Source organism: Daucus carota, chromosome 3, assembly GCF_001625215.2.
Source record: "Daucus carota subsp. sativus chromosome 3, DH1 v3.0, whole genome shotgun sequence".
Taxonomy (NCBI): domain Eukaryota; kingdom Viridiplantae; phylum Streptophyta; class Magnoliopsida; order Apiales; family Apiaceae; genus Daucus; species Daucus carota.
Window position 1 is genome coordinate 18,963,182 of NC_030383.2, and position 9,897 is coordinate 18,973,078.

The 9,897-nt window shown below is 34.8% G+C and overlaps 1 protein-coding gene across 1 annotated transcript; it reads left to right on the plus strand.

Moving 5' to 3' along the window:
- The first annotated feature begins 559 nt into the window (after positions 1–559).
- On the plus strand, positions 560–2,213 carry LOC135151178 (uncharacterized). The gene is made up of 5 exons (XM_064088864.1): positions 560–804; positions 902–1,105; positions 1,193–1,285; positions 1,435–1,530; positions 1,621–2,213. Exons 1-5 carry the CDS (start codon positions 601–603, stop codon positions 1,990–1,992), a joined length of 969 nt encoding a protein of 322 aa, XP_063944934.1. The 5' UTR covers positions 560–600; the 3' UTR covers positions 1,993–2,213.
- Positions 2,214–9,897: the final 7,684 nt, after the last annotated feature.

Below are 9,897 nucleotides of genomic sequence, written 5' to 3' on the forward strand. Positions count from 1 at the left end.
ATGAAAATGGTAGTACAAGTGTAGGCGGCACTGCAAATCAAGCAAAGGCTGCAAATGTTGTTGATGAAGATTCCCCATTACTGGAAAGTGAAGAAGTTGAAGGTAACTTGCAGTGAAGATTGTTTTTTTGTCATCTGCCTTTGTTGCGCCTTTTATTATTAAGTTGTCATCTTAATTGTAAATAATTCACTAAATAATTCCATTATATAAACTTAGATGAGACCTAAAAATTGCACATTCTTTTGTAAAATGTAATGAATGTACTTCTGCATAACCTATACTAATTTATGAGGATATATAAATGAAATTTGTAGGTCTTGTTAGATCTTAGGCGAGCAATTAATGATTTGTCCATTTAGGGCACTCAAAATTCCCTAGTTATGCACTGTTAGTGTGTTCATCTGGATGCCACAAAATACAGTACAGATCCTCCATATATATTGTTTTTTTGTCATCTGCCTTTGTTGTGCCTTTTATTAATAAGTTGTCATCTTAATTGTAAATAATTCACATAATAACTATCCTTGTTATTATTATTTTCTATATGTCATAATTGTAGACGAAGACGAAGCTCCGATAAGACGCAGGGGAAAGACTACGATGGAGAAAGTCCATACGAGGTCAGTACTCAAAAGAGTTGTCATTGGAATGAATGACAAGCTCCAACCAGTAGCAGATGATGATAAAACTAGAGCTGAGCTAGGTAGTTTTTTGGGAACATTACGGAGGTGTGTTCCACTATCTTACACAAATTGGTCTAAAGTTCCTAAAAGCTTGAAGACTAATTTATGGAGTTATGTGCAGGTACTATATTACTTAGTCTAAAGTTTAGTTAAATAAATAAAAATTCTCGTACACTATCCTGCATATTAATTCTTTTTTTGTTTGATGTTCATTTAAGCAACGATACATTATTCCCGACGAATTGGAAAGGTATTGTCTCGAGTCAATTCGTGATTCCTGGAGGGGGTGCAAGAGTCGCATTAAAACGAATCATTATAAGAAATATGAGACTGATGAGGAGAGGCTAGCAAACAGGCCAGAGGATATTCCATTGGAGGAATTCAAACAGCTATTGGTGCATTGGGCAGATCCAAAAGAACAGGTGTTTAATTTACGATATAAATTTGTCCATTATATGGTATGAATTTATGTGAGATAATGGAGTGATTTTTCTTTCTTGTTTTTGTAGAAAAAGTCTGTGACAAATACGGAAAATCGTAAATGCTATACGGACACACACACTGCTGGTCCCGTATCGTTTGCCCAAATTCGGAAGAAACTGGTACACATAATATATACCTTTGTTTGTCATTATATGTTCCCATCAGATCTAGACGGTCTTATTATTTTTAAATAAAGATATCTTATCTTATTTAGAATTCAATTCAATAATTATAATTGAATGTGTGCTGAAATTATCACACTTGGCAGCCCGAAGCATCAGATGCAGAAGTTTTTTTAAAAACTCGCAAGAGAAATTCCAAAAACGAGTACAAGTCCAATACTGCTGTGATGAACTACAGACTTGTAAGTAACTAATTTGTTAATTAGTCAAACTCAGTAAAAACATGTTAATTGGTATCTAATGTGAGTATCTCATCATGGCGTTTTTTTCAGGAGAAAATTGAAAAAGCAGTGAATACAGGGGAAGGTAGTTCTAACATTGATGATCTTGTCACTAATGGTAAAACACATGGCCCGTCTTGGCTTATTGGACGAACAATCAAGTCTGCCGAGGTTCCAACCCCTCCTGCCACGAACACTTACATCCAGGAGTTGACATCTCAGATCAGGCAAAATCTCGAAGTGGAAATTGAAGCCAAGGTAAAAAAAGATGTCCAGGAAGAAGTAGATTCAAAGCTCGCTATGGTTCTGAAAAAGTTAAGCGAGGCAAATCCAAATTTACAAATTAATTTAGGAGATCTTTGTGCCACCATTTCTAGTGACAATGACAATGGTACTCCGTTGACCAGGGATGCAAGCTCTTAGGTTATAACGAAGTTATCATAGTACACTAAGTGATCTTTTGGTACTAATTATATATTAGATGTCGCTGTTTATCTAGGACAACTATGGATATTTACTTTTGTTGAAAATGATAGTCTGATGAACTTGCCTATGTATGTCTAGCAGTTGAACATTTGCGACTGTGATATATATATATTCTGGTACTTCGAATTATCTAGATGGTGATTTCATCTTTGGTGTTATTCTGTTGTGTTTGATGATTTGGATTGGAAAAGAAGTTGGATTGGAAAAGAAGTACTATAATGTACTGGGCTGTCATATAAATAAATAGTACATTTCAAATTGGCCATTACAAAACTGTTGCAGTAGCTATAAAAAACGTTGCAAACAATATAAAAAAACAGTTGTCATCATTATATAAACTGTTGCCAAAACTGTTGCCAAAAATATGAGTCAGCAGTGGACCCCACGTGGCAGCAGGACACGTGGCAACGGGGCCACATGGCAGTGTCCAACGTGGCCGGAGAGCCACGTGGCAGTGCTGCCACGTGGCAGTGGGACCCACCAAGCAGTGCTTGGTGGGTCACTTTTTTCAAAATCGTGCCTTTTTGGCAACGGAATTAAAATGTTGCACAAACTGTTGCCTTTTCTGGCTATGGCAACGCCAAAAATACTAACAGTCGAAAACCGTTGCCATTGCACATTTTCAGCCTGCTGCAACAATTTATGGGCCTCTGGCAACGTATTTGTAATGTTGCTGAAAGCCATCTATGGTGTAGTGATAATTGGCTAGATTGAAGTTGGAAACAACTTGTAGCTTCATTCCAGACTCGTTTGAATTTGAAAACAACTTGTAGCTTCATTTTCGGTTGTTTAAAATTAGAATCAACTTTTAGTTTCATTCTTGACTCGTTGGAGCCCGGAAACAACTTGTTGCTTCATTATTCGCAAAATTGAAGTTGGAAACAACTTGTAGTTTCATTCCAGACTCGTTTGAAGTTGAAAACAAATTGTAGCTTCATTTTCGGTTGTTTAAAATTAGAATCAACTTGTAGTTTCATTCTTGACTCGTTTAAGCATGTAACCAACTTGTTGCTTCATCATTGACTAGATTGAAGTGGGATATCACTTGTAGCTCCATTGCAAACTCGTTTGAAGTTGAAAACAACTTGTAGCTCCATTGCAAACTCGTTTGAAGTTAAAAACAACTTGTAGCTTCGTTTTCGGTTGTTAAAAATTAGAATCAACTTATAGTTTCATTCTTGATTCGTTTAAGCCTGTAAACAACTTGTTTCTTCATTATTGTCTAGATTAAAGTTTGAAACAACTTGTAGCTTCATTCCAGACTCGTTTGAAGTTGAAAACAACTTGTAGCTTCATTTTCGGTTGTTTAAATTTAGAATGAACTTGTAGTTTCATTCTTGACTCGTTTGAGCCCGGAAACAACTTGCTGCTTCATTATCGGCTAGTTTGAAGTTGGAAACAACTTGTAGCTTCATTCCAGATTCGTTGGAAGTTGAAAACAACTTGTAGCTTCATTTTCGGTTGTTTAAAATTAGAATCAACTTGTAATTTCATTCTTGACTCGTTTGAGCCCGGAAACAACTTGCTGCTTCACTTTTCGCTAGATTGAAGTTGGAAACAATTTGTAGTTTCATTCTAGACTCGTTTGAAGTTGAAAACAAATTGTAGCTTCATTTTCGATTGTTTAAAATTAGAATCAACTTGTAGTTTCATTCTTGACTCGTTTAAGCATGTAAACAACTTGTTGCTTCATCATTGGCTAGATTGAAGTTGGAAACAACTTTTAGCTTCATTCCAGACTCGTTTGAAGTTGAAAACAAATTGTAGCTTCTTTTTTCGGTTGTTTAAAATTAGAATCAACTTGTAGTTTCATTCTTGACTCGTTTAAGCATGTAAACAACTTGTTGCTTCATCATTGGCTAGATTGAAGTTGGAAACAACTTGTAGCTTCATTCCAGACTCGTTTGAAGTTGAAAACAACTTGTAGCTTCATTTTCGGTTGTTTAAAATTTGAATGAACTTGTAGTTTCATTCTTGACTCGTTTGAGCCCGGAAACAAGTTGCTGCTTCATTATTAGCTAGATTGAAGTTGGAAACAACTTGTAGCTTCATTCCAGACTCATTTGAAGTTCAAAACAACTTGTAGCTTCATTTCCGCTTGTTTAAAATTAGAATCAACTTGTAGTTTCATTCTTGACTCGTTTAAGCCTGTAAACAACTTGTTGCTTCATAATCGGTTAGATTGAAGTTGGAAACAAATTGGAGCTTCATTCCAGACTCGTTTGAAGTTTAAAACAACTCGTAGCTTCATTTTCGGTTGTTTAAAATTAGAATCAACTTGTAGTTTCATTCTTGACCCGTTTGAGCCCGGAAACATGTTGTTGCTTCATTATTGGCGAGATTGAAGTTGAAAACAACTTGTAGCTTCATTCCAGACTCGTTTGAATGAAAACAACTTGTAGCTTCATTTTTGGTTGTTTAAAATTAGAATCAACTTGTAGTTTCATTCTTGACTCGTTTAAGCATGTAAACAACTTGTTGCTTCATAATCGGTTAGATTGAAGTTGGAAACAAGTTGTAGCTTCATTCCAGACTCGTTTGAAGTTGAAAACAACTTGTAGCTTGATTTTCGGTTGTTTAAAATTAGAATCAACTTGTAATTTTATTCTTGACTCGTTGGAGTCCGGAAACAACTTGTTGCTTAATTATTCGCTAGATTGAAGTTGGAAACAACTTGTAGCTTCATTGCAGACTCGTTTGAATTTGAAAACAACTTGTAGATTCATTTTCGGTTGTTTAAAATTAGAATCAACTTTTAGTTTCATTCTTGACTCGTTGGAGTCCGGAAACAACTTGTTGCTTCATTATTCGCTAGATTGAAGTTGGAAACAACTTGTAGTTTCATTCCAGACTCGTTTGAAGTTGAAAACAAATTGTAGCTTCATTTTTGGTTGTTTAAAATTAGAATCAATTTGTAGTTTCATTCTTGACTCGTTTAAGCATGTAAACAATTTGTTGCTTCATCATTGGCTAGATTGAAGTTGGAAACAACTTGTAGCTCCATTCCAAACTCGTTTGAAGTTGAAAACAAATTGTAGCTTCGTTTTCGGTTGTTAAAATTAGAATCAAATTTTAGTTTCATTCTTGACTCGTTTAAGCATGTAAACAACTTGTTGCTTCATTATTGCCTAGATTGAAGTTGGAAACAACTTGTAGCTTCATTCCAGACTCGTTTGAACTTGATAACAACTTGTAGCTTCATTTTCGGTTGTTTAAAATTAGAATGAACTTGTAGTTTCATCCTTGACTCGTTTGAGCCCGGAAACAACTTGTTGCCTCAATATTAGCTAGAGTGAAGTTGGAAACAACTTGTAGCTTCATTCCAGACTCGTTTGAAGTTGAAAACAACTTGTAGCTTCATTTTCGGTTGTTTAAAATTAGAATCAACTTTTTGTTTCATTCTTGACTCGTTTGAGCCCGGAAACAACTTGTTGCTTCATTATTGGCTAGATTGAAGTTGGAAACAACTTGTAGCTTCATTCTAGACTCGTTTGAAGTTGAAAACAACTTGTAGCTTCATTTTCAGTTGTTTAAAATTAGAATCAACTTTTTTGTTTCATTCTTGACTCGTTTGAGCCCGGAAACAACTTGTTGCCTCATTATTGGCTAGTTTGAAGTTGGAAACAACTTGTAGCTTCATTCCAGACTCGTTTGAAGTTGAAAACAACTTGTAGCTTCATTTTCCTTTGTTTAAATTTAGAATCAACTTTTAGTTTCATTCTTTACTCGTTTGACCCCGAAAACAACTTGTTGCCTCAATATTGGATAGTTTGAAGTTGGAAACAACTTGTAGCTACATTCCAGACTCGTTTAAAGTTGAAAACAACTTGTAGCTTCATTTTCAGTTGGTTAAATTAAAATCAACTTGTAGTTTCATTCTTAGCTCATTTGAGCACAGAAACAACTTGTTGCTTCATTATTTGCTGGATTGAAGTTGGAAACAACTTGTAGCTTCATTCCAGACTTGTTTGAAGTTGAAAACAACTTGTATCTTCATTTTCGGTTGTTTAAAATTAGAATCAAATTTTAGTTTGATTCTTGACTCGTTTAAGCATGTAAACAACTTGTTGCTTCATTATTGCCTAGATTGAAGTTGGAAACAACTTGTAGCTTCATTCCAGACTCGTTTGAAGTTGATAAGAACTTGTAACTTCATTTTCGGTTGTTTAAAATTAGAATGAACTTGTAGTTTCATTCTTGACTCGTTTGAGCCCGGAAACAACTTGTTGCTTCGTTATTGGCTAGAGTGAAGTTGGAAACAACTTGTAGCTTCATTACATACTCGTTTGAAGTTGAAAACAACTTGTAGCTTCATTTTCGGTTGTTTAAAATTAGAATCAACTTTTTGTTTCATTCTTGACTCGTTTGAGCCCGGAAACAACTTGTTGCTTCATTATTGGCTAGATTGAAGTTGGAAACAACTTGTAGCTTCATTCTAGACTCGTTTGAAGTTGAAAACAACTTGTAGCTTCATTTTCGGTTGTTTAAAATTAGAATCAACTTTTTTGTTTCATTCTTGACTCGTTTGAGCCCGGAAACAACTTGTTGCCTCATTATTGGCTAGTTTGAAGTTGGAAACAACTTGTAGCTTCATTCCAGACTCGTTTGAAGTTGAAAACAACTTGTATCTTCATTTTCGGTTGTTTAAAATTAGAATCAAATTTTAGTTTCATTCTTGACTCGTTTAAGCATGTAAACAACTTGTTGCTTCATTATTGCCTAGATTGAAGTTGGAAACAACTTGTAGCTTCATTCCAGACTCGTTTGAAGTTGATAACAACTTGTAGCTTCATTTTCGGTTGTTTAAAATTAGAATGAACTTGTAGTTTCATCCTTGACTCGTTTGAGCCCGGAAACAACTTGTTGCCTCAATATTAGCTAGAGTGAAGTTGGAAACAACTTGTAGCTTCATTCCAGACTCGTTTGAAGTTGAAAACAACTTGTAGCTTCATTTTTGGTTGTTTAAAATTAGAATCAACTTTTTGTTTCATTCTTGACTCGTTTGAGCCCGGAAACAACTTGTTGCTTCATTATTGGCTAGATTGAAGTTGGAAACAACTTGTAGCTTCATTCGAGACTCGTTTGAAGTTGAAAACAACTTGTAGCTTCATTTTCAGTTGTTTAAAATTAGAATCAACTTTTTTGTTTCATTCTTGACTCGTTTGAGCCCGGAAACAACTTGTTGCCTCATTATTGGCTAGTTTGAAGTTGGAAACAACTTGTAGCTTCATTCCAGACTCGTTTGAAGTTGAAAACAACTTGTAGCTTCATTTTCCTTTGTTTAAATTTAGAATCAACTTTTAGTTTCATTCTTTACTCGTTTGACCCCGAAAACAACTTGTTGCCTCAATATTGGATAGTTTGAAGTTGGAAACAACTTGTAGCTTCATTCCAGACTCGTTTAAAGTTGAAAACAACTTGTAGCTTCATTTTCAGTTGTTTAAATTAAAATCAACTTGTAGTTTCATTCTTAGCTCATTTGAGCACGGAAACAACTTGTTGCTTCATTATTTGCTGGATTGAAGTTGGAAACAACTTGTAGCTTCATTCCAGACTTGTTTGAAGTTGAAAACAACTTGTATCTTCATTTTCGGTTGTTTAAAATTAGAATCAAATTTTAGTTTGATTCTTGACTCGTTTAAGCATGTAAACAACTTGTTGCTTCATTATTACCTAGATCGAAGTTGGACACAACTTGTAGCTTCATTCCAGACTCGTTTGAAGTTGATAACAACTTGTAACTTCATTTTCGGTTGTTTAAAATTAGAATGAACTTGTAGTTTCATTCTTGACTCGTTTGAGCCCGGAAACAACTTGTTGCTTCGTTATTGGCTAGAGTGAAGTTGGAAACAACTTGTAGCTTCATTACATACTCGTTTGAAGTTGAAAACAACTTGTAGCTTCATTTTCGGTTGTTTAAAATTAGAATCAACTTTTTGTTTCATTCTTGACTCGTTTGAGCCCGGAAACAACTTGTTGCTTCATTATTGGCTAGATTGAAGTTGGAAACAACTTGTAGCTTCATTCTAGACTCGTTTGAAGTTGAAAACAACTTGTAGCTTCATTTTCGGTTGTTTAAAATTAGAATCAACTTTTTTGTTTCATTCTTGACTCGTTTGAGCCCGGAAACAACTTGTTGCCTCATTATTGGCTAGTTTGAAGTTGGAAACAACTTGTAGCTTCATTCCAGACTCGTTTGAAGTTGAAAACAACTTGTAGCTTCATTTTCGTTTGTTTAAATTTAGAATCAACTTTTAGTTTCATTCTTTACTCGTTTGACCCCGAAAACAACTTGTTGCCTCAATATTGGATAGTTTGAAGTTGGAAACAACTTGTAGCTTCATTCCAGACTCGTTTAAAGTTGAAAACAACTTGTAGCTTCATTTTCAGTTGTTTAAATTAAAACCAACTTGTAGTTTCATTCTTAGCTCGTTTGAGCACGGAAACAACTTGTTGCTTCATTATTTGCTGGATTGAAGTTGGAAACAACTTGTAGCTTCATTCCAGACTTGTTTGAAGTTGAAAACAACTTGTATCTTCATTTTCGGTTGTTTAAAATTAGAATCAAATTTTAGTTTGATTCTTGACTCGTTTAAGCATGTAAACAACTTGTTGCTTCATTATTGCCTAGATTGAAGTTGGAAACAACTTGTAGCTTCATTCCAGACTCGTTTGAAGTTGATAACAACTTGTAACTTCATTTTCGGTTGTTTAAAATTAGAATGAACTTGTAGTTTCATTCTTGACTCGTTTGAGCCCGGAAACAACTTGTTGCTTCGTTATTGGCTAGAGTGAAGTTGGAAACAACTTGTAGCTTCATTACATACTCGTTTGAAGTTGAAAACAACTTGTAGCTTCATTTTCGGTTGTTTAAAATTAGAATCAACTTGTAGTTTCATTATTGACTCGTTTCAGACCGGAAACAACTTGTTGCTTCATTATTGGCTAGATTGAAGTTGGAAACAACTTGTAGCTTCATTTTCGGTTGTTTAAAATTAGAATCAACTTGTAGTTTCATTCTTGACTCGTTTAAGCATGTAAATAACTTGTTGCTTCATCATTGGCTAGATTGAAGTTGGAAACAACTTGTAGCTTCATTCCAGACTCGTTTGAAGTTGAAAACAACTTGTAGCTTCACTTGTAGTTTCATTCTTGACTCGTTTGAACCCGAAAACAAGTTGCTGCGTCATTATTGGCTAGATTTAAGTTGGAAACAACTTGTAGCTTCATTCCAGACTCGTTTAAAGTTGAAAACAACTTGTAGCTTCATTTTCGGTTGTTTAAAATTAGAATCCACTTGTAGTTTCATTCTTGACTCATTTAAGCACGTAAACAACTTGTTGCTTCATTATTGGCTAGATTGAAGTTGAAAACAACTTGTAGCTTCATTCCAGACTCGTTTGAAGTTGAAAACAACTTCTAGCTTCGTTTTCGGATGTTACAAATTAGAATCAACTTATAGTTTCATTCTTGACTCGTTTAAGCATGTAAACAACTTGTTGCTTCATCATTGGCTAGATTGAAGTTGGAAACAACTTGTAGCTTCATTCCAGACTCGTTTTCGTTTGTTTAAATTTAGAATCAACTTTTAGTTTCATTCTTGACTCTTTTGAGCCCGAAAACAACTTGTTGCCTCAATATTGGCTAGTTTGAAGTTGGAAACAACTTGTAGCTTCATTCCAGACTCGTTTGAAGTTGAAAACGACTTGTAGCTTCATTTTTAGTTGTTTAAATTAAAATCAACTTGTAGTTTCATTCTTGACTCGTTTGAGCCCGGAAACAACTTGTTGCTCCATTATTGGCTAGATTGAAGTTGGAAACAACTTGTAGCTTCATTCCAGA

Bases quoted from the DNA above. Each gene is read 5' to 3' on its own strand.
- LOC135151178 (XM_064088864.1), top strand. From the start codon at position 601: ATGGAGAAAGTCCATACGAGGTCAGTACTCAAAAGAGTTGTCATTGGA. The intron at 805-901 runs GTACTATATTAC...TGTTCATTTAAG, and splicing joins ATTTATGGAGTTATGTGCAG to CAACGATACATTATTCCCGA. The intron at 1,531-1,620 runs GTAAGTAACTAA...CGTTTTTTTCAG, and splicing joins CTGTGATGAACTACAGACTT to GAGAAAATTGAAAAAGCAGT.